The sequence below is a fragment of the Episyrphus balteatus genome, chromosome 4 (assembly GCF_945859705.1).
Source record: "Episyrphus balteatus chromosome 4, idEpiBalt1.1, whole genome shotgun sequence".
Lineage (NCBI taxonomy): Eukaryota > Metazoa > Arthropoda > Insecta > Diptera > Syrphidae > Episyrphus > Episyrphus balteatus.
This window is the reverse complement of record NC_079137.1, coordinates 35,651,440-35,677,055: the sequence shown is the minus strand read 5'-3', so window position 1 is coordinate 35,677,055 and position 25,616 is coordinate 35,651,440. Positions and strand designations below refer to the sequence as shown.

General features: G+C 36.8%; 1 protein-coding gene across 50 annotated transcripts in view; it reads right to left on the bottom strand.

Moving 5' to 3' along the window:
* The window catches only part of LOC129918675 (dystonin), a 195,978-nt gene that overhangs the window by 20,545 nt on the left and 149,817 nt on the right, over nucleotides 1-25,616 (bottom strand). For 27 of the 50 annotated variants that reach the window (XM_055999327.1, XM_055999329.1, XM_055999330.1 and 24 more), the window contains 4 exons: nucleotides 22,598-22,728; nucleotides 11,870-22,436; nucleotides 9,241-9,387; nucleotides 61-7,550 (listed from right to left, as the gene is read on the bottom strand). In XM_055999327.1, coding sequence (XP_055855302.1) covers nucleotides 61-7,550; nucleotides 9,241-9,387; nucleotides 11,870-22,436; nucleotides 22,598-22,728 — 18,335 coding nt within the window. The remainder of the gene's footprint in view (nucleotides 1-60; nucleotides 7,551-9,240; nucleotides 9,388-11,869; nucleotides 22,437-22,597; nucleotides 22,729-25,616) is intronic. The other 23 variants (XM_055999337.1, XM_055999346.1, XM_055999339.1 and 20 more) reach the window with 2 other exon arrangements.

Here is a 25,616-nt window from a genome sequence, read left to right as displayed (position 1 = left end):
TGGAAACAAAAGTATATAAATAAAATTTGCAAATTAATTTGAAAAAATAAATCACATTACCTATTTAGTGCTTCTACTTCGACCATATGCGGATCTACTTCGTCCTTGAAACGCTTCAATTGTTCAATTTGTTTCTTAACGGCATCAATATCAGAACCCACAGGTCCCAAGCCACCAAAACGTTCTTCGGCTTTAGTTAAGAATTTCAATAGATTTTGAAGAGTCTCATGGAATTCCATTGCTTTCTCCATGGCATCGATAAGATTTTCTTCACGTCTGGCATATAGGGCAGTAATGTTATCCCAAGCATTGTCAAGGTCCTCAATGTGTTTCTTGACCTCAGGTTTGTCTGGCTCACCACATAATGACATCAAATTATTACCAGTTCGACGAACTTCTTCGACTTCTGGCTTAGTCTGGTCAATTTCATGACGAATTTCTTGAAGTGCAACTTGTTGTTTCTTAATATCTTGTGGCTGAGCAGCTGCAGGTTCTTGAGAAGAAAGAGTTTCTTCCAAATCCTTCAGCGTTTTCATGATTGCATTCAACTGCTTCCAGAATTTTTCAGCAACTTTAAGCACATCTTCAAGAGAATTGCCACGTTTCTTGGTAGCTTGTTGAACATCATTCCACAAGCTATTGAGTTTCTCCAGCTTTTTCTTGATATCACGCACCGCAGGGTCAGATTTGTTACCAGCTTTTGCAATGACATCATTTGCTGCCCGTTGGACGGCGGCAAATGCTTCGGTACGTTTGTCCAAATCATCAGCTATTGCTGAATTATCATCAATTTGCTCTCGAATCTTAACTGGCAAAGCTGAAACAGCATCAAGATGATTAACTTGCTCGACTGTGTTGGCCAATGCACGGAGCATACCCTCAAGCTTGTCAGAGAACTGACTTGATTCTTGAAGGGCATTCTCCAGAGCCTGTTGACGTTCACGCAGCTCAGTTCGAAGTGCAGCATAACGAGAATTGTCTGAATCCAAGATTTCATTAATTTTCGAGCCATCATCTTCGGAAACAATTGCTCCCAGAGCTTCACCAGTCTTGTTTAGTTTATCCAAAAGTGGTTTATGTTCGGCAATAGATTGAACAAGACGTTCGTTCTTGTCTTGTTGAGCTGTGATTTGATCTGGTCTCAGAGCAGGCATACTCAACATTGAAATCTGTTGTTCCATGTCATCTAGCCACACTACCAAGCCATTGTGAGAGTCAGCAAAGTGCTCGGATAGAGGTAGAGCTTGTTCCAAGACACTCAAACGTTCTCCGCACAATTGTACAACAGTATCAACAACTTCTTTGAGATCTTCCAACTTCTCACGCAATGCTGAAGTGTTTTCGTTTTGTGGCGATTCTCGGAGAACTTTCTTTGCTCCAGCTGTTACATCACGAACGCGACCCTTTTGACTGGAAATATCATCGTTAATTGATCTGTGCTCTTGAAGTTGTGTGCGAACAAGTTTTGGTTCCATTCCAGGTAGTTCAGCTTCTCGTAAACTGGCATCCATATCTCTGAACCATTCAAGTAGTTCATCAATATCTCCGGTGACTTCCTTAGCACGCTGGTTGCTAAGATGAAGACGTTCGGCCTTTCGTTGGATTTGTTCAACAATCGAGTCAAATCGACGGTTGTCTCTTGTCACTAAGCTTTCAATAGTGGCAGCGCCTTCTCCAGGAGAAATTTGACACAATTGTGGCCCAACAAGATTGACTGTATCCAAAACAGGACGCATATCAGCTAACTCAGCCTCCAGCCTCAAGATATCATTTTGGCGAGGTTCACTTGTTGATAGTGCACTTTCAGCACCTTGCATCCAGTCAATAAGACGGTTGTGTGAGTCATGGAATTGCTGCACAAGTGGCAAGGCATTTTGGGCATTCTTAAGATGATCTCCACCCTTGTTAGTTAGTTCACCGTAACGACGTTGAAGTGAATCTAGTTTGTCCTTAAGTTGCAATGCTTCATCGTTGGAAATGTGTTTCATGAGTTCGGAACCAGCATCAACAGTCGATTCAACATTTGGAGCATGATTTGCAATGCTCTCATTCAATTCCAACAAATGATCCATTTGTTCAAGAAGTTTTTCTGTATGAACAGGCACCACCCTGAATCGCTGAAGTTGTTTCTCCATATTTTCCATCCATGCAACCAGATCTTGATAGGTTAACACAAGATGTCTCAAACCTTGTCTTGATTCAGCCAAAAGCTGTCCAACATTATCACTAGCATCAACCAAAGTTGTATACCTTTCGGTGATAACGCGAACTTTCTCACCCAATCCAACAGCTTCTTCATCACTGACCAAGTGCATAAGTTGACCAGCAACATCAGCCAATTCGGAAAAGTCTGGCTTCTTTGTTATGATCTCATCATGCAAATTAGCATGCTCACGGATTCTTTGTTGAATTTTTTCTTCATCTGTAGGAATTAATTCCATGTTCTTAATAGCTCGTTCTGAATTATCTAACCATTGATTAAGTGGAGTAAATTTGTCATGGAAATGTTTGGCAACTTCCATTGCTTGTTCGAGGTCTTCTTCACGTTGTTGAGCAGAATCGGTTAATGCATCGAAACGATTCATAAGTTCCTTCAATTGTCGTTCGATTCCAGCCTTTTCCGATGAATCACAATTGCCAGCAACTTCTTGTCCCAAATTGAATAAGGACGACATGGAATTTTGACGATCCAAAAGCATTTTCTTGAGGAACTTTTGTTCTTGCAGTTGTGCTTTCACAACCTTATAATCAGCACTTGGTGGTTTTTGATTGGCAACCATTTCTTCTGTATCACCCAGCCATTTGGAAAGTCCATCCAAAGCTTCTTGGAATTTTCCAGATTGCAACAGAGCCACATCCAAACGTCGATCACGTTCATTCAAACGTTCCTTCAAATCATTCCAACGATCATTCAATTTTTCCAAATCTTTCTCAATGGCATTTGTAGAAACACCACTTAAAGCAGATCGAACCAAATCTCGGCCACATTGATTGACTTCGTCAACATTGTGACTTAATGGCTCGACATTTCGATCACGGAAACGTCTAAAATCTTCTTGTTGAACTCTGATTTGTTCAAGTTCGGAGCTGACTGGCTTCATTCTCTTAAGTTCGTCGCTGATATCCTTGATGTCTTCCAAAACACCCGATTGAAGGTCATAGAATTTGGTAAGATCTTTAAGTGCAACTTGCAAGGCATCTTCGTGATCTCGGGTACGATTCTCCAAGCGACCTAAAGTCTTCTTCAAAGAAGCAACTTGTTCTCTTGTCTGGACAGTGTCTGGAGAAAATCCAGAATCAACTAAGACCTCACTTGAACGTTCAACTGCTCCCAACTGATCGGCCATTCGATCCAATTTGTCTTGGATGCTAGCTACTTCATCGATTTGTGCTTGCACAACCTTGATTTCGCGTGCTGGTGGTGAGAGATTCTCAACCACATTCTCTAGCTCAGTCAAATCGACGCCCAAATTTTTAACTTGTTCATTGAATTGGGATACAGCTGTAGCTGCCGATTGTAGCTCTCCACAACGATCATTCAAACGTGACAAAAGCTCTGAGATTCTATCATCAACACCGTCAACTTCGTCGGTTAAGTGATCAGCATCACCACCAGCGGCTCGGGCTTCGGATGAAATGTCCTTAGCCATAGCACGTAGTGATTGCAATGGTTTTTTGAGGTAAGTAACTTCTTCTTTGATGGCCTTGACACGATCAAGAAGCTTGGCATCTTTGGCGGCACCTCCCAAAGCATCATGGGCAGCTAAACGGTCTTCACAGCGACCCACAGAGTGATCGAGATTTCTTAGTTCATCATTGAAATCTCCCAGACGACGAGAGCATGTCTCGATTTCTTGAGCTCGTGAAAGCAAATCGTTGTTGAGTTTCTCCCATCGTTCTTTCATGTCTTGCAGCTCTGCCTTGATTGGATCTTTATCGACATCACAATTGGCAAGGAATGTATCACCCAAGCCTTTGGTGTTTTCGTATTCTCCAGTTTTCTTCCATACTTCACTTCGGAATGCTTGTAAGTCACGAAGTCTAAGCTCCAATTGAGCCTTATTAAGAACTCCAGGTCTCAGATCGGCGAGTTTGTCTTCAGCGCCACGTAACCAAGATAAAAAGGTTTCTGAGCTCTGTGAATACTTCTTGCAGTGTTCCATACAAGTCTGCAGGCGAGTGTGACGATCAACAGCATCACGACGCAACTTATCCCATTGTTGTTGAATACGTTCCAAATCACGTTGAACACCACGGTCTTGGGTTGCTCCAGGGCGGCTGTTCAAATCCTTACCCTTATTGATCAGCATAATAACTTCATGTTCACGAGCCATTACCTCACGGTAAATTGGTTCGTGAGTATCGATTTGATGTTGTAATGTTGGCTTGTGAGCTGAGACCAAAAGACGATCTGTAAGATTGGCCAATTCCCCTGACAACCATCCGAGTGTCTTCGAACAACTTTCGGCAAATTGACGGCCGTCTCTAAGTGACGATTCGGTTTCAGCCTTCTTGGTGTCCAATTTCTTTTGCAAAGCTTGATATTGTTTTTCCAAAGCAGCCACTCGGCCGTTGACATCAGCTCGTGAAGCTGGATCTCCCAAGATATTGCACAAAGCTGCAGCTGATTGTTCAGCATCGGCCAAGAGTGGTCTTTGACCTTCAAGCTGTCTTTCGAGGTTTTCGATTTTACGTAGATTCTCTTGTGAATCTCCATCGACTGGTAGAGCATCTAAATTATCACTGATGTTTACCAAGGCGTCACGCAAACGACCAATTGCTGCATCAAACTCCTTGCTACTGTCTGCTGCACCACCCAAGCTATTTGCACGTTCATCTAAACGTCCAACCAGATCATCCCATTTGCTTTGAACTTCATGGAGTTTCTTTGCAACGGCTTGTCCTTCAGGTGATGATTCTTTAAGGTGATCGAGGACTTCATGTCCGATTTCTTGCAAATGGCTTAGTTGTGGTTGTTGAGAACGGAATTCTTCACGAAGCACCTGAACTTGTTGTACTTGGCTTTGAACCATTCTGGGATCGGATGAAATTGGTCCCAGAACTGTTAACATACGTTCCTTGCTGTTGAGCCAATTCTTCAAGTTATCGTGTGTGTCTAAGAAATCACGCAATTGTTCGGAGAAGTTAATGCGACTCTTGCAAAGGTCATTGATATTCCTCCACTTTTCAACAATATTATCGTGTTCTTGACGCAATTGCTCAGCACCAGGAACATCAGGTTTGCGACGTAATAGATCTTTAATTTGAGCCTTAGTTGAATCCAATAAACTCTGTTTTTCATACATATCCTCGAGAATCTTCCTGGCTTGTTTAGTACTTCTTTCAGCTTCTTCTTTGTTGGCAATTGAATCCTTGGGCACTTGCCTTTGAATTCTATCCAAGAATGATGATAGATTCTTTAGACTATCATTGTGTTTTCTAATTTCATCAGTTAAACTGTCCAGTTCATTTTGACGATCATTCAAACGAACCCCAATAAGACTGTAACGGTTATTGATTTCACTCAATTGTTGTTGAATCGGTGACAATTCGGAAAGCTGGAATCCATCCTGAGAAGATCTGCGGCTACCAAATCCACTGGATCCAGGTGATAGTGGCGACAGAACACCTCCCTTAGTTGGACTTGGACTCCTGGCATCTCCAGACATTCGTCGAAGTGGACTTACGCGTTTAATGGGGCTGTAAGCGGAACGTTTACGTCCTGGGCTTTCTGGACGAATTAGTGCATCGTATTGGGCACCCAAATCGTTGACTTTATCAATAGTTGATGCATAGTCTTTGTAGTCCTTGACAATGGGTTTGAGTTCTTCAGCTTGCTGACGGATGATATCCAAATCAACAGCAACTGGAGCCAATGAGTTTGTTCTGGCTTCAATGCTTGCCAACCACGAAAGTACTTGATCCTTAAGGCTTTCATAAGCAATTTGTTGTTCAGCTTTTTGCTTAGAAAGCTTGGCTTTTTCTTCCAAAGTAATGTCTAAGTTTCGCCATTGTGATTCAAGTGCCTTGACACGATCTCTTACAACTCCAGTGTCAGTTACGTCACGAAGACTAACCAATTCTTTGCCATCACTGACACAGTTTTCAAATAGAGGAGCTATCTTATCCTTTCTACGTGATAGTTCAATCATTCTGCGAGCTAAATCTTCAGTACCAAGCTGGCTCAATTCCCTACTATCAAGAGACTCCTGCAGTGTGACCACCTCTTGTTCGACATTTGTGGTTTCTTCACTGAATTTGTTGAGTTGTTGGAAAGTATCATCAAGGAATTCTCCACGTTTAACGACCTTATCAAGTAATTTCTCAAATTTAACCGTTACATCGTTAAGTTTGATTTCAACCTTCTTGGCAATTCGTGCATTCGATGCAGTATTCATTAAATGATGTGCAGAAGAAGCTACACTATCAATGCTAGTTTGATGTGATTGAAGATCGGATAGGAGCGATCTGTGTTCACGAACTTGTTCTTGCAGACGTTCTTTGATCAGAGATGCTGGACGGAATTGTAATTTGAATTTGTCTTCGGCTTGATTGACCCATCCAACTAGGCTATCTAAAGCATCTTGAACACCTTGTGATTGGACTAAAGCAGTGTCAAGAAGTTTGCAATGATCACCTAGAGCTTGTAGAAGTTGGTTATATTTGTCGACAACTTCTTCAACTGGCATCTCTAAAGCATTCACTTCTGTTGGACTCAATTGGCCTCCAAGTGAGCGCAACAAAGCTGACAATGATTGTTGAGCATTCTCTACCAATCTTCCTTGTGACATGAATTCATTGTGCAAGGCCTTTGCCTCGTTCATCTGCTCTTGAACGGTTTGTGGATCAGCACCAACTGGGTCGTTGAGAATTTGCGATGCACGTGGTTGAACACTACGCAACCAATCATTAACCTTCTCCAAAGCATCTTGGTATTCGCGTTGTCGTCCACCCAAACCGGATAGACGATCTGACAAGGCATTAACACGATGCATAAGATCCTTATATTGAGCCGAAACATATGATACTTCCTCACGAATTGGGCTCTCTGCAGTTGATAGTGGAATTACATGTGGCAATCTTTCTGGCAATGTTGTACGGAAATCATTCAATACAACCAAAAACTCCTTGCTTTCATCGACGAATTTCTGAGCTGCCATGGTGATGAATCTCAAATCGGCTTGATGGCCAATTACATCGCTAACAAATTCTCGAATAGAGTCTGATTGACTTGAGAGTCGTGCCAAATCAGACAAGGATCTTTCTTTGTCTTCCAGTGTCCTTCTGGCTGTTTGTAACCAACTTGAAAAGACATCTAGTTCAGATCGGAGTTTGTGCAACTCGTCACGGCCAGATTCCAAACGTTTTAATAGACGTTGAGTACGATCACTGGCACGATCAACACGTGATCTAAGTTCTCGACCAGAATTTTCTAGAGTTGTAACTTCTGGTGCTGAAAGTACATCACCACCGGTGAGTACAATTTGGCGAATTTGCTCAAGGCATGATGATACTGGTCTTGATTGACTTTCAATTTCGTCTTTGATTTGCTGTAAATAAAAACAAAATTATAAGTTTAGGAGCATTAATTTATAGGACTAATCGAAGGAAATGTTTATTTGAACAAATATGCCTGAAGTTGCCAAATTCTGTGAAAATTTTATAAAAATTTAAGAGTTCTGAATTTGAGTCACGAAAGGGAAAATTGTCGGTTAATGACGAAAAGGAACGTTCCAAAAATCGATCAGCGATTTCACATCTGATTTATTTTAAGTACTAGGCGACCTATGCGCTATGCTGGGTTTGGAATTTGAAGATAGCCTTTCCCAAACCAACGACCGACGACAGAACGACAAAAAACACTGAAACATAGTTTTTATATGAAAAACTTTCTCGGTAGCGTCTTTTTGGTGCGTGGTTTTTCAAAAGAAATTTTATCGGTAAATTTTGATTTCTGAACGTGACATTTTCGAGAATACAAGAACGTATTTGGTTTGCGAGGGCTTTAATTATTATAAGTAATAATTTTGTCGCCTGCGCCCTGTAATAAATTGCACGAACTTGCTTTTAGAGTTTAAGTGGCTCACAATTTTAAGACTTTCATTACATATATAAAAACAACATTTTAAGTGTTTTTGAGCTCCAAGAAAACTATGCAATTTCATTTCTTTTATTAATGGGTTTTAAAAATTTTAGTTTTTTATAAATAGTTATTTGAAATGTCCCATTTTCGAAAATTTGATTTTTGAAAATTTTGATTTTGATTTTTATTCAGGGAATATAAATGCTTTTGCATTAGAAAATTCAATAAAATTGAAACAGAAAATTTCGGAGATAGTCAGAAATTAAAAAAACCGGTTATTATGGGTGCTACGAGTTTTGGAAAAAAAAAACTTTTTCATTAAAAGACTTACACTTTTTATCAAATTCGAAGAAACTGTTTTTGAGAAAATTAAACTTTTCTAAAATAGGTTCATGACAAGTACTGTTATTTTATGTAAAAATTGGTTTGGTGAGACCAATATGAACATCGTTACGACAAATCTATGAGCTAAACTGAGCACATAGTTTTTCAATCAACGATTTTAAATTGGATCAAAATCTTTGAAAAGGTAAAGAAATGGGTAAAAATTACTCATACATAACAATTGATTGATCAATTTACAAAAAGTTAAGTCAAAATCGAAACAACAAAAAAAGGGACGTCTCATTTAATGCTTCTTTTATCCACTCCTGTAATTCTTTTTTATTCAAAAGTCAAAATGACCTAAGAAGAAATTTGATCATTAGACAAAAAATGTTACAGTGGAATACTGGAATCAAATTGAATTATTTGCTTACACTGTGTTTCCATTATAGTGCTGCAAAGTTTATTTTGTAGCTTAGTATTTGAAATAAAAAAGAAGTAAAACCATTTTTCTATAGAAACTCTTATTTGACAAAAGTAAATGAAATAAAGTTCCTTATTTACTATTCATTTCTCATATCTGACAAAAGTTGGGTAGATATATTTCTTTGTAGTTCAAGGTTTGCCGAAAATCAATAACAAAACACAATACTCGTATTAACGATTTACCAGACAGAAAATATTGCGTGCTTTTAATTAGATTCATTCTAACAATCTGTGTTATTTTGCAGGACATAAAAAAAAGGTAAATAATAAATTAGGCAATTCAAATAAATATTTCCACTAAAGAACAAATTATTTCCATTTATAGACAAGAATAAAAAAAAACTAACCTTGAGTGAATTGATTTGATTACGTAGTTCATCGATTTTTTCCTTAGGTCCTCCGACATTGGCAATTTTTCCTTCCACAGAGGCAACCCACTTAAGAAGCTCATTGACATTCTCTTCGCACAAATTGAATTTCTCAAATACAGCTTGCTAGATTTTTTTGTAAAAAACAATTACCAAGAAAAAATAAAGTTAATCATAAATTAAATATTAATTATAATTTTTAAAATATATATCAAAAATACAAAAAGGATCTGAGGGGTATACATTTTTTTTTGGGGGGAGAGTAAAGGATAATATTGGGACTAAATGTATGTACAGGAAAATATAATTCGATTAAAATATAAATATTTGATGAATTCTGTTTTGATGTAGAAAAAATATATGTTTTTTTATTTTTTAATTTTATAAAAAAAACACAAAATATAAACCAAATAAACATGCAAAAATTAAAACGGATAATTTTCAAAATTAAAAAATAAACATGCAAAACAAAAAAAGCAAAAAGCAGTTAAAATTAAATTAAAGCACCAAAACCCCATTTGCAAAGTTTTTTTTTTTTATTTAATTACAACAAAATCATTCAACATTCTCTAGAAATCAACAAACAAAAAAAAATATAGAAAACAAAACCTGAAAACAAGATCAAGATATAAAATGATAGTTATAGCTGGAAAAATATAAAAATAAAAAATAAAATTGCATAACAAAAGGGGAAGTCAAAAGAGAAAGAGAGAGAAACTAAAACTTAAACAAAAAAAAAAAAATATTATTTAAACTGAGGAAGAAAATAAAATAAATTCTCACATTTACCTTTTCCATTGAAATGTATTTTGTAATTTAATTTTTTTTTTCATTTTTTTTAATAAATCTTAAAAAATATAAATTCCATTTCAATCAATATTAAAACAAAATAAATAGGAAATTAATTAAAATCACACACAAAAATATACGCACGCGCCATTTCCTTGATGATCATAATAACTTGCAACAGCATAAGAGAGGAATATGATCGCATGCGTTTTTTTTTTTTATATCAAACTAAAAACTAAAAGTATAAATGAAAATGATGAACATAATGATGAATGAGGATAAGGGGATAGGGATGATTTTTCTTTTTTAGGGGAAAACATTAATTTATTTGGATATAATGAAAATGAAATTTGAAGAAAGCCATTCTGATTCATTTTGATTGCAATAAAATGCATGCCGAAGCCATTAGTGATGAAAATGCACACGACATATAAAACCCAATGAAATATCGTGAACGGCTTAACCGATATTGACTGAGTAAAATGTATGCATGAGAGAGGTAATTTTTGCCTTCACAAATTCTTTATGTGGCGTAGGTTTGAATTTAGGTTTTTTATTTTGATTAATGGATCACACAATGTCACGTTGATTTATTTTTTCTCTAACGCGTAGAAGAAAAGAAGTTAATTAAAAATAGGGGAAAGTTTTTTGTTTTGTTTTACTGAGTATTCTCATAAAGGGTGGTTCATTTATATTGAGCATATTTTTAACCTATCCAAAAAAAAACAAGTACGAAAAATTGACAAAAATTTGTCGTTTCTTTCACAGAAAAGTTTAGCTTATTCTTGTTAAATGACGTTTCCTGTTTCATAAAATTGGAACATTATTTTATGTTCAAAAGAGTAAAAAACAGACCAGAAAATTTTCGTGAGAACTGTCAAATGTGTTTGTTTTCGTTTTCTTATCTGACGATTCTCACATAACTGTTCTGTGCTTTCAAGGTTTTTGGTGACCAGAGTAGGCTATACTTTTCTATAGGTTTTTGATGTGCTGAACTCGAATCCGAAGGCAGAAATATCCTATCAGCTCCCGTTTTTGAAATATTACAGTTAGAAAATTCAAAAAATCGTTTTTCACTACTAATTTTTCAAAAAACGGGAGCTGATAGGATATATTTGAGTTCAGCACTTCAAAAACCTATAGAAAAGTATGGTTTAGTGTCGGCACAAAAAAATTTAATTTTGTAGACCAGTATAATTGTCTCAAGTTGTCAAATTTAGACATAAGGTCGTTTTTATTGGTTACACTCGGGAATTTCCACGTTTCCTCATTTTTAATGCATTAAATGCATTTAACCATTTAAAGATTTAAATCATGCAATTATTTTAAGCTTAAAACACGCTTTATAAAAAAGACCACCCTGTATAATGAGTTACTAGTAAATTCACGTTACTTTTTTTGTTAGAAAACAATAATGTATAACAAACAATATTCCGATTTTATATTAGGATTTAAAAAAATGCAAAAACAATTTTGAAATAAAGTTTTCAAATAGCAAAAGAAAGTTAATTGAAAAAGAAAAAACAAAGAAAAGAAAAAGTTTCAATTCAAAAAACAACACGAAACATGCTTTTTTTTTTGTTATTATTTGTCTTTTTGTTGTATAAAACACTGGCGAAACATTCGCAAAAAAATTTCATTCATTTGAAAAACAATTTTTTTGTTATATTTTCATAACAATTTTTTTTTTTATAATGAAAGAGAAAAAATATTGTATTTATAGTAAGTTTAGTGTTTTTTTTGTATGAAAAAACAAAATCAAAATAGAAACTTAAAAAATGAGGAAGATGTGTGACATTGTGATGCAGTAATGACTTACCCTTTGTTCGGCTGGCAGAAGATAGCCTTTTTCATTGGCCTTAACAAGATCGTAGGTTATTTTAGGGTCATTTCGATCGATAAGACGACCAGCAACGGGATCAATGAGGCCGCTACTTATACTAGCGATGAGTGGAACAATTTCACTTGTACTTGGATCACGTACAACTGTCGATGTAGGATCAATCAATCCAACTGTGATAGCTTCAGCTATTGTTTGTTTCTTTCTATTTATTATGTCAGGATTTGATTGGAAAGGATCAACAATACATCCAGTAACTGGGTTGTATAGATTAAAGTTGATAGCTTCGATAAGTCCAAATGCACGTTTAGGTGTAACAATAAGGCCATTGTCATAGGCCTGTTGCAGAGGACACAATTTCGAGGTCTTTGTATCTAGAACACTAGCTTTGTTTGCATCCATAAGACCTTTACGGAAAGCTTCTGGCAATCGGACTAACTTGCCTTTAAGTATATCTTTAACAAGCGCCGAATCAGGATCAATAATTCCCTTGCTCGAAGCATCTCTCAATGTCAAAACAGCAATTTCTTCTGTAGAGCTCAACTCTGCATCGGCGTTTTGTGTAGGTGGTGGTGTATAGGTCAGCATTCCGGTAGATAAATCAAGACTTTTATTATTGACAGCTTGATCAAATGATATTGGTTCTCGTTGATAAACAGTTAATGATTGATCGAATACAAAGAATAATGCCTTCGGATCGACTAAAGTCTTTTTGAACACATCAACTGTTCCATTTTCGATTGCAAGTTTCAACGGGACAAATTTAAATATCTGATAATCACGAATAACTGCTGTTTCAGAATCGATAATGCCATACCGTATTGCTTCGTCAAGTGTCATTTCACGTGGTTTTGTTATCACCACACTTACTGGAGAATGTCCCAACATTTCAATGCTATCATGGCGTTTAACTATAGCCCTTTCAGTGATTGGTTTGTTTACGGTAAGTAAAAGTCCTCGTGTAAATGCTACATCAAAGTTATAAGATGTCTTTGATTTTGGGTCTAAAACACGTCCTTTTGTAATGTCTATGTCACCATTTTCGATGGCAATATTTAAGGGTACATCTACACCGGTAACTAGATTTTTGAAGACCGTAGTAGATGGATCAATAAGACCGTTTTGAATAGCTCCTACCAAATCATAGTATTCTCCACTAATTGGATCTGTGAAACGCCCTGTTTCTTGTTTAAACAATTTCATACGAATTGCCAACTCTAAGCTAAGAAGTTTCCTATTTGTCACTATCAAACCCAAAGCTCTAGCTTCTTGAAGGTCAATTTTCTTATCGGGCAAATTGTAACTACCATCTAGGTCATCAATAATTTGTTCGCTAATAGCACTGTTCAAACGAACGTACTTTCCTGACGAAGGATGTTTAACTAAACTGGATGATAAACTAACAATATCTTCTACGCAAGCTTCACGAAGACTCAACTGTCTACCTGTAACTGGATGAATAATTTGTTTTGACTGAACACTATAGAAACCCATTGAAAGAGTTTCGTACAAACCGAAACCTGCACTTTCAATATCAACCAACAAACCTAAGCTCATGGCCTCACCTAGAGATACGAAAACATTGCTACCTGGCTCACGGAAAACTCCCTCACGTCTGTCAACAAGGCCAGCTCGGCATGTTTCAGACAAGGTTAGCATTTGCTCATTTTGTTCATCGAAATAACAAGGCAATTGGGGATTTACTATGAATTTCCTCATTGCTTCGAGCAAGGTTATTCTACGCTCGGTTTTTGGTTCCAGAAGCTTACCGGTTCTATCGTCAAATAAGCCCTGATGAATGGCTCTTTGTACACTGATGGGAGCCTGGCTATCAGTCAATATTCCCACACTAAATGCATGTTTCAGAGTTATCTTCTGGCTATTGTACGTAAGTCTACCAGTCTTACCATCAATCACACCTGACATAGTAGCCTGAACCAAATCTAATGGTTTATAAATACCCGTCTTGGAATCTCGTATTTCTACACTTTCGTTATCAATGAATTTATCCTCAATTACTTCAGCAAAACAAAGCTTATCTCCAGTCTTAGGGTCCACAAACTTTCCATCTAATTCATCATAAACATTCTTAACTACAGCTTCAAACAATCTCAATGGCTTTTTCACTTCTAACAAAATACCTCGATCGAAAGCTTCTTTAAAATCAACAAGATTACCCTGAGCATCAAGAACTTGACCTCGCTTACCATCAACAGTACCTGATTCGACAGCTTTCTCAAATGGTACAACACTGCTACCAACACTAACAACAGTCGATTCAGGGTCAAGTATTCCCCTACGAATAGCACCTTCAGTAGAGAGTTTTTCACGTGTTATTGTATTGCTAAACTGTCCGGATTTCGGATCGTATAGTCCACGATAAACAGCATCAGGAAGACTGCGTTTACGTTTTTGTGGAATAAGTATTCGATTGTCGAGAGCTTCAAGCAAAGTTTGTTTAGTTCCTGAGAATGGATCTACAATCATTCCAGCTATAGGATCAACTAGCTTTATTTGAATAGCATCAGCTGTGGAAATAATGGAATTGGTTTTTGGATCTAGAATAACTAATTCGTTCGGGTTGATCAATTTAGCACCAATGGTTTCTTCAAGATTTAAGGGCTTCTCTTCGATATGGAAGAGGCCGGTTTGTGGGTCGTAGAGACCTCTTAATAAGCTGTCAACCAACGATAAAGGTTTTTCTGTACTGATTAGGTAACCCTTGACAAAGGCTTGATCGAGAGTCATATCAGGCTTGGTAATCTTACCCTTCACTGTATCAAGAAGACCGTCTTTAGCTGCAAGAGTTGCAGAAACAAGAATATCTTTATCACTGTCTTTAATAAGACATGAATCAAGTTCAACAAACTTCTTATCAACAGCCTTTTGCAAAGTCATTTCTTCAGCTGTAGCAGGGTTTAGAACTTTTCCAGTCTTTGGAGAGTAATATTCTCTTTGTAAAACATCAATCAAACTCCATGTTACCTCATCGGTTTGAACTAAATTCTTCTCAATACCAACATCAAACGAAACAAGTTCATTCGATTTAGTATCTTTAATTTGTCCAGTCTCTTTGATTACCAACTGATCTTCAATAGCATTATCAAGTGAGAATGTCTTATTATTGAAAGTATCAACAATGAGAGAAATTTTCGGATCAACCAAACCAATTTCAATAGATTTCTGTACATCAACTTGATTCTGTGACTCACTGTCATAGAGTTTTCCCGATTTCGGATCGTACAGACCTTTACGAACTGCTGCTTCTAGCGAAATGGGTTTCCTTGAACCAGGCACTAAGAAACCACGCTTGAATGCTTCTTCCATGGAAATTTCTTGTAACGTTTGTATGTCTATAACTGTGCCAGTCCTCAAGTCTACAACTCCCAACTCAATTGCCATACGCAAGGGAATTACTTCACCACTAACTGGATCACGTACCGATATCGACTGTATATCAATTCTACCATTATTGATGGCTTCTGCAATTGAACATTGTTGACCATCTTCAAGGAATACCATACCGGTTTCGGGATCAATGACATTTTCAATAGGTTCAATTTTTTCGACTTTAGGCTCAACTCGAATTATCCATTCGCGAGCAATGCATTCAAAGAAGGGAATTTTCTTACCAGTTTTTGGATCAACCATATGACCGGTGTGTTTATCTAATAGAGGTCGTTCAAGGGCAACGCTGAGGGTTTCATATTCATTTTTATTGAAATTCTTTACTAAAATTGTTTCAGGATTGAAGATATTCATTTCGAAGACAAGAGTTTGGAAGGAGATCTTTTGTCCCGTTGTTGGATCAACAAAGTATTCGTTTTCTGTATCGTAAACACCAAGTTCGCTAAGTCTTTCGCGGGTTAATGGATCATTGACATCAATTAGATATTTCATCTTTTGCAAGACTACCAAATTTTCATCTATAACCTTGATTTCATCCAAGGGGCTTAATTGTTCATCGTCTAATAGTTCTTGGACATTTTGGGCTTGTGCTTCTCCATCAACAATAATTCTACATTCACTGGGAGAAATGATCTTTTGGGAAATAGCATCACCAATTGGTAGAGTTTTTGGAATTACAGGGCGGTCTTGTTTGACTTCTTCCAATTCAACAACCTTTTCTGATATTTCGACAGGTGTTTTCGAATCACTTTTATCGGTTAAATTACCAGCAATTTTCTTACATGCATCTGCTACAACCATTCCAGCTAAAATTGGTGCACCTACCATGGCCATTAAACCGGTTTTGGCAGCTCCACCAACTGCTTCCAAGATTTTGCCATCGCTAGACTTGGTGGGGTCTTGAGGTTCTTGAACAATTGTGATTGGTTCTGCTCTTTGGATTGAAGAAGCTGAATCAATACTGTCATAAGCAAGTTTTTCTGCAGGTTTTTCAGTTGGAACAGGATCAATGATGTGAGTTGTTGTGACCACAGTCACTTGACCAATTTTAGCTGATTCTGTAACAGACACTTGGGCAGTTCCTTTTTCTTGTACCAAAAATTCTTCAATTTTAGATTGGATAACGGGTTTATCAGCAGGTTTTCCAAGTAGGGTTTCTTCTACAGATGTTGGAAGTGAGGCTTCCTTAGAAATTGGTTTTTCTTCTGGAGACTTTGGCAGTGAGACTTCCTTGGGGACAAGTTTTTCTGTCAACTTTTCAAGAAGTATATCTTCATTTGAAGATGGGGATGAGTTGTCTTTATCAACGGGTTTTTCTATAACTTTACCTTCTATTGATTTTGGTGGGGAGGCTTCCTTGGAGGCAGGCTTTTCAGAAACTTTTAATTCCGTTGATATTGGTAACGAAATTTCTTCTGTTGGAATTTGTGGAGGACCTTCTTTAGGCAAAGGTGGAGGAACTTCTTTGTCCAATTTGGAAACAAATTCTTTAGGACTATCAGGAGTGGCTTCTTTTATCGTCACAGTAACGGTTTCTTTCTTTTCTGATTCCTGACTCATTGGTTCAGTCTCATCAATCACTTGCAATGAACTGCTTTGAGATGTTGCCGATGTCATTTTTTCCGTACGGACGGATGTTACAGTAGTTATAACACTGCTCGTTGAAGATGTAGGAGATATTTCTACAAACTCTGTAATACCATTTGAAGATACCGAATCTGTTACATGTTCGGGTTTTTCATTTGGTAATGTTACCGATGAAATATTAATAGTAACTCTTTGAGGATCAGATGATGGAACATCAGAAACGGGAACAGATGAAATAGGAACATTAGTTGTACTAATTGAGACGGTTTCTTCAGTTAGATTAACAGTTTTTGGTTTGTCTTCAGGCTTTTCTGAAGCAGCTGATATTGGAATTTCGACATCTTCAATTGTTACCGATCCAGTTGGTGAACTTTCTTCAATGACCACTCTGGAAACAGTTTCATTTGTAACTTTCATATGTGATTTTTGTACAGTTGTCGATGTAACGTAAGTTGTTTCTGAGCTTTCAGTGACAAAAGAAGATGTTTCAGATTTCGATATAGTTATGTCTTCGGAACCGTTTTTAATAAGTTTTTCTTCAACACGCGGTGCAGGAGTTGGAGGTGTTTGTTCTCTTCTTATTGCAGCTTGTGGGGGGGTTTTCAAAGGTTCAGATGGCTTTTCGTCAACTGGAGTTTTTTGTTTAGTATCTTGTTTTGGTATTGCACCAGTTTGAATAGGTTTTTCAGGACTTTGTCTAATAGTTGTTGGTGGTTCTTTCTTAGTCGGTGATGGTGGTAAGAAAGTAGTAACTTCAGTTTTTTGTTGAGTTTTAGTAGATTTCTCGGTGACTTTCTTAATGGTATTGGCTATTGCCATTCCAGCTAAAACTGGTGCCCCTACAACAGCTAAAAGACCCATCTTAGCAGCATTTGTAATACTAATCGAAGAACCAGATTGTTGTTTAACTGCACCGGTGTCTGGATCGATATAACCAGCTTTAATACCATCTTCAAGAGTCTGTACTTTCCCTGATGGAATATCATAAACCAATGCTTTGGGATCAACAATACCTTCTTGCATGGCAACATTCAAACTAACCAATCGACTTGGATTTTTAGGATCACGGAATTTTTGTGATTTTTCATCATAAATCGCTTGGAAATCTGCTACGGTTGTTTCGCTAACTTCTTCAGTTGGTTCACAAGCTTCTACTTCTAATATACCTTCACTGATAGCTTGTTGAAGGGGAATCTTAGTTCCAGAATTAGGATCCATGTAGGTTCCTTCAGCTACATCGACTAAACCTTGTTTAACTGCTTCCAAGAAGTTCTGTTTAATTTGCTTGGTAGCCAACACATTCTTCGATTCTGATTCTTCCCGCAGAATTCCTTGTTCTTTAGCCTGTTCGACAGTCATAATTTCTCCAGTCAGGATATTTTGAACTTCGTTATTTGAAATCAAAGCATAACCTTGCATCAATTCGATGGTCTTAGTGGTAACAGTGTGTACCGATGTAACGGTTTCGGTAACAGAAGTTATTGGTCCTGTTGAATGGGATACAACAAATTCTGGAATTGGTTTAACAATCAGAATACCCTTTTCAACGGCTTCCTTGATTGATATAACTTCACCAGTTTTTGGATGCGTCATTGTTTCTTTCTCCGAATCGATTAAGCCTCTTTCAATAGCTTCTTCGATTTGAATGGCATCTGCATGTGGTGGATACGGTATCGACATAATGAAATTATCATCGATAGCTTTTTTAATTGGCATCACTTGTAAAGTAGTAGGATGACGAATTTCCTTATTCTTTATATCAACTAAACCACGTTTAACGGCAATTGGGAAAGTCATACCAGCTGGTGGAATATCTTCTATAAATTTATCATTTTCTTTCCTATCGAAAACTTCCTGATCCAATGCTTGATGAAGATTCATTGGTTTGTCTTTTGTAAGAATCAAAGATCTATCATCATCAATTAGACCCTTTTCTATAGCTTTTTCAACTGTAACATCATTTGGTTTGGCTAATTTTGATTGAGCATCTAAAACTTCGCAAATAATTGCTTCTTTCATTGATAATTGAGCTCCAGTTTCTGGATGAACTATACCAACTCCATTTTGATCGATAAGACCTTGTTCTTCAAGTTTTGGAACTGATAAACTTGCAGCAAGAGGAATAAGAAGTTGATTTGTACCTTCTGGGTCTAGGACTCCACTTTGAACTGCCTGTTCTAGATTCATAACAGTTCCACGTTGTGGGTCTAAAATTTTTCCTTGGCTACCATCGATTAGTCCTAATTCTAAAGCTTCAGAAATCGTTACAATTTCACCGTCGGTATTGGTAAAGTTGGACTTATTTTCTAGGATATTACAAGTGAGTTCATCAATAAGACCCTTTTGAAGAGCATCTTTAGGTTTTATGATCCTCTTTCGCATTTTTTGTAGTAAGACAACTTTTGATTCCTTCTCAGGGGAAGAAGATTTATCTCGACTAGCCTGACGTTGGGCGCCAAATGGAATTACATTTTCTCTTTGTGGACTCTTTGTACTTGGAGTTGAAGTTTTCGAATCAAATGACAATTGATCTCTTGAAACTATACCCCGCTCGTAGGCAACTTCAACTGGAATTTGTTCACCAGTTCGAGGATCAACAACAAAACGTACAGTATGCAAAGCACCTTCTGAAGCTACCAAAGGTGCACCCAAAACTATCAATAAACCTTGCCTTGCTGCAGAAATTGGATCAACATATTGACCTGAGGAATCGAGTATCGATCCAGTTGCAGGATCTAGAATTCTTCTTTCGATTGCTTGGAACACCGAAATGGGTTCACGTGTTTCAGGATCAACAATCTTCACAAGATTCTCATCAACAAGTCCTTGAGTGATTGCAGTTAAGATATTTTCTGTTTGACCATTTTGGGTAAATATAACAAGCAAAGTTGATGGATCATAAATGGCGCCCGGGGCAATTTGCAATGGTTCCGGACTAAGAACTTCACGTTTTAACGTCTTCAATTCAACAAATTGTGGTGTAGTTCCACCCAAACGAGAAGAAACCTCAACTAAATCAGGAAGACCGGTCTTCTTGGTAATTTTAATTAATCTCTGATTAGATTGATCAACACTCATTGCATATTCTAGTACAATTTTACCAGCAGCAATTGCAGTTTTCATATTCACACTCTTATTACCATCAATGTAATTTCCTGTACCGTCTAGAACTTTCTTTTCAAAAGCACGATTCGGTGTGATCTTCCTGCCATTCTTCGGATCGATAATGTAGAGAGAACTTTTATTTATTATTTGCATTTCAATGCATTCTTGGAAGCTAACAAGCCTATCAGTGCCTGGAATAAGGAACAAACCCGTTTCTGGATCGAAATGTTTTTGTGCAATGGCTTCGGAGAGTAACCAACCATCAGGAGGTAATTCCAACAACTGCTTTTCCGTGGAATGTTGGTGTTCAATACCACCACGCCTTTCGGCATTTATAAAGTCTGAAACCACATTTTTCGAAGACGATGTGGTGCTAGTGTACATTTTATTATCAACTACTGGAATATCAATAGTCTTTTCGTACAACTCCTGAGTCTTCAGATTTATCGGATCTGGCTCGGGAACAACTTGTTTCGTTACAATTGTGATTGTAGATTTTGACTTCTTTCGACTCGATTGTTCTGGAATTATTTCAGCATCATTATCTGGTGCAAGAAGACCATAAATCAAAGCTTGTTGCACAGAATAGACCTTATCAGTTGTTGGATCTTTGAATAGCTGACGATCTTCATCGATGTACCCAAGTCGAACAGCTTCGGTGAATGTCAATGGAATTTGTTGTGAGGGTTCTTGCGAACCAGCCCTAACGGTAACATATCGCTTAATAGTCTTGGTAACCGTTTCTGTGGTCAAAGTGATATTCAAAAGACTACTTAGAAGTAAGGCCCCTTCTGGTGTTATGAATTTACGTTGTATAGCTGTGTCAAGCGCTACAGCAGCTCCTGTCTTTCCATCTAATAAATAACCTGTTTTAGGATCGATAAGTTCATGATAAACTAAATCTAAAACCGACAACTCTTTTCCTGAGGCATCATGAACCCCTACACCACGATTAAACATTTCATACACTTCTGGTCGAACTAGCCCCTCCCGGATGCCTATCTCAAGTGTACAGAAATTACCTTTGCCCGAATCTAAAAGGAACTCACCGTTTTTTCGCCGCAATATATCTTTACTTAAGGCCTCATTAAAACTAACAAAATCCCCACTATATGGATCTTTAAATCCGTCAATATTAAATATAGATTTTTGAGCAACTGAACTTATAAGGCCACGTTCTACCGCCTCCGGTATATTTATCACTTCACTAGTAACGAAATCACGATATCTTGATTCCGATGGTAATATCACACCATCGGCAATAGCTTCAGACAAGGTGATCAGTTCACCTTTCTGTTTGGTCACACATTTTAGGTTATTTTCGTCAAGAACACCTGAGCTCATTGCCTGCATTATACTTAGCTTTTCCCTACGCATTGGACTTGTTATACGTCCGTCTTTGTCAAGTAAATTAAAATCACAGACATCTTTCAGTGTAAACGGTTTCACTATCAACTGTCTATTCTTTGCTCCGGCAAAGGTTATTTTCTCCTTGGTCACTTGGTTGACATATCGACCTGTTTTGGCATTTAAAATCTCTAATTTTAACGCGTCATTTAGCGTCACCTTTGTATCATTCTTTGCGTCGACAATTTCGCGAACATTTGGATCAATCAACTGATTAGCTATAGCCGAATCAAGCCTAAACTTATCACCGGAATTTCTGTCCGATATCCAGCCACTTGTATCGACTAGTCCATGAGATATTGCATCCGATAGACATAATGCATTTGATTTGATCGTTACCGATTCGTGACGTATTAGATAGCCTCTTTCGTAGGCTTCAGCAATACTTATAGTTTTGCCCGATTTCGAATGATATAGACCGGTTTTAGCATCGACACTTCCAGCAGAAATGGCATCGGCAATGTTTCTTGGACTTTCATCAAGCTCATCATCATCATCTACACTAGCATCATTACGAGTTACCTTTATACGTTTTTCGGCCTTTTCATAGCCATTCTCGGCTTCAAGAATTTCCCTTTGTATCACTTCCAATAGTGATAGATCACGGCCGTTATAGTCCTTTGCGGCACCGGGCTTAAGGAGATTGCCAGCCAAATTGCGGTCGATAGCACCTCTTCGTGCAGCTTCTTCCAAACTAACATGGCTACCATCTGTTAGGAGAATTTCTCCAGTTCGAACATCAAGAATGCGCAGATGAATTGCTTCGCCGACTGTCAAAATTTTACCAGTATGTGGTTCAACAATGCCGGGCATATCGAGTAGTTGTCTCGAATCAGTTGTACCGACATTTTCATTGTTGCGTTGAACTCGTTTAAGGCTGCGTATTTCACTAAATTGCATTGGAGTTTGGCCAATATTTGTTTTTGTTGGGCTATTCTCATGACTAGTTGTTGAATAGACGTGGTCTGTGCTGTCGTAAACATTTGTCGAAGACGACGTTGTGTTGCGTGTCGTTGTGACTTTGGACGTTGAGCTGAATCTAATTTTTTTTTTCATTTGTAACAATTTTGTGTTCAAAGTTGTGTCAAAGTTAGTAAAAATTATAAAAAAGAAGAAAAAAACAAATTTGAACAGTGTTAGAGGTGTGCTTATTCAATAAAGAGAGAGAGTGAGAGAAATCTTAAAATTTAAAAAACTCACTTTGTTGCACTGTATGATGTTGTGTAGAAGGATTCATCATCCTGGGTTGTCAGACCATCGCCAGCTGGTCCGCCCAAGTTGAATTCCACTCTAAATGTTCGCAGCGGTCTTTGTAGACTTTCGGCATAACGCTGTAAAAAGTTTAGAAAAATTTTAAGTTTAAAAAATGTTTGTAAAATGTATTGAGTTAGATACAACAGAACACTTTGTCACGAGTTGGGAAAAACAATTGCTAGTTTCAACGTTTAGATAAATTTTTACAAATATGGACCGTTAAAGAAGTCTTATAGCATCATCTAGTACAATTTCAGCAAATTTTTTTTCGGGTGGAATCTTGCTCAAATGAAACTCACAATTGGGCTGATTGTGTTTTGTAATTATCAGATAAAGTCACTTTTTCTATAAAGTAAACAAACAGAACCCTAAATCATTTGACAGAAGTTTTGTGTACATATTGTACGTGCATGTATTGCAGGCATGTCAAACTTGCGGCCCGCGGGCCGCATGCGGCCCACATTCTATATTTGTGCGGCCCAAGCTTAATTTAGGTACAACTTGCATTTTCAATTTTTTTACATTCAATTTCTGTTTAAAAAAATAAAATTTAAATGTCTATAATGAACACAAATTTCTCCATTTCAAAACGATGTTGTCCGTTTGGTGAAAAGGTAAGCAAACATTTTTTGTGTTGAAAAAAAGCTTTTTTTTGCTGAAATTAGCATTGGAGAAAATAATTGTTTATCTTTTCTCCAGTGCAGATGGGAAAGCAGCGAAAAAGCCCCACACGGTTTGTTTCAACCTAGGTGAATTTTTGGGAAAAAGCTCTTAATTTGTTTATTTGTAAAAAATGATTTATGTCGAATTCCAAACATCCAAAAATTCGATCTGCAATCGACTTATTGTCGCTACTTTTTCTGAAATGAATTCCAATGAAAAGAATTCGCTTTTTAAATATCTTTTTTGAGACGGATTTATAAATATAGAGTTAGTACCTAATCATTTGCAAATGGAGGTAATCGAAATCCAGTGTGACTCCGTTTTAAGATCTAAAATCGATGAATTTGGGATGCCTGAATTTTTACCAACTTCCAAAAAGGAGGAGGTATTCAATTCGCCTTTAATTTTTATTTATGCTTGTTACCACTTAACTTTGGACTGAGTTAACCAATTTTGATAATTCTTTTTGTATTGGAAAACTGGGCCTTGCAGTGTGGTTCCATTTAAATTTTGTCCAGTTATGGCTATGGAAACTATGAGAAAAACCATAAAACCCAGTTTTAGTTTTTTTGATAAAAATTATTATAAAAATATCTACCAATCAGATTGGAGAACACTCGAAAATTGGCATATGAAATAATTTGTATATTTAGAAGCACTTTTCGATGCGAGCAGCTGTTTTCACTAATGAATGGAATTAAGTCACCTGTTAGATCCAGAATTACAGATCTAAACCTGGGGTGTTTTAAAAGTAATAACTTCTAATAAATTTTCCCCACAAGTAGAGAAGATGGTAGCAGAAAAGAAATGCCAAGTGTCAGGCAGAAAACATTAATATTACTACATAATTGTTCTTTTATAAAAATAAATCTGTTTCATAAAAATTCTAATTGTTTCTTTTTTTGCGGCCCATAGAAATTTATACCCTGTTATTTTGGCCCGCGAAAGCCATTGAGTTTGATATGCCTGATGTATTGTATTTTAAATTTCTATTTGTGGTAGGTTGTGTTGAACAGCTTACAAATTCACATTTTCTAATGGGTTTGTTTGATTTGACTGAAGCTGTCAAAATATTTACTTCTCTTCATGTGTTTCTTATGTCGTTTTCGATTGGCTCTCCGGAATCGTCCGGAATCATTCAGAAGCCTTCTGATAGTGTTTTATTCGCACGAATTTGAGAGCTAGAACGCTTCTGAGAAGAGAAATTCTCTTCTCGATTTCAAATCAGAATTCAAATCAGAATTCAAATCACATGTCAAAAAAACACTCAATCAATGTTTTTTGTTTTTGATTCAACAATTTATTGTTTTCTGAAATTTAAATTAATTACAAATCAAAAATTGATACAATAATGGATAAATTACCACTTTCTTTGAACATTAGTTTATAATTTTTCAACTCTAACGCCATGATTTTGATTTGCAAGAAAAAAAAAAAAATATTTGACATTTGAAATTTCACAGAAATAAAATAAAAATAGAATTGAGTGGAAGCGATTTGACCTGTTCTATTCGATTTTAGAATGTGTCAATTCTTGAGTGAAACCAATCGAAAACGACATTATTGTAACCCTATTGGCTTTAAATTTAGCATGTCAGTTAACTTGCAAGTAGCTAAAGTATGAAGGTGGCAATAAGAAAGTTCGATTGTATTGCAACTTACATGCCAAAACTTACACTTGCGTTTATAATAAATAATGTCTTTCTTATATACAGTAAACAGCAGTAAACAAACAGAACGAAACTGTGATTGCTCATTCAACCATGCAAGTTCTGGAATTCAAGCACCTATATATTTGTGTATTTGATGTGTAGAAGCAAACTTGCTTGCAAGTTCATATTTACCAATTCTAAAGAATTTGTTTAAATTACTAGAAGCTGTCAAAATATTTTCTTCTTTTTTTTTTACAATTTTTTTTGTATATCTACAGGCCTAAAATTTTGCATGATAACTTGCAAGTATTAATGTGTAAATAAAGACTGTTTTGGAACTTGCATGCTACGTGCCGCTGCTGGGCATGTGTTATTCTTGAAGGTAACAAAGGAAATCATTTCAACCTGGCTAATTTGTTGACATTTCAAAAATGGAGATGCAATAGATGTTTGATTTTACGAATCTTTGACAGTTGTAGTTAATGATTGCAAGTTTTTAAAATTGCCTATTGTAAGGATGCAATTATAAAAAAGCATATTTAAAATTGACCTCTAAATAAAGTGACAGATTGACAGACCATTTAGATATTACTATCAACAAGTGAAAGGTTATTGTGACTCCTTGTGCAAATTAAATTAAATTGCATTGA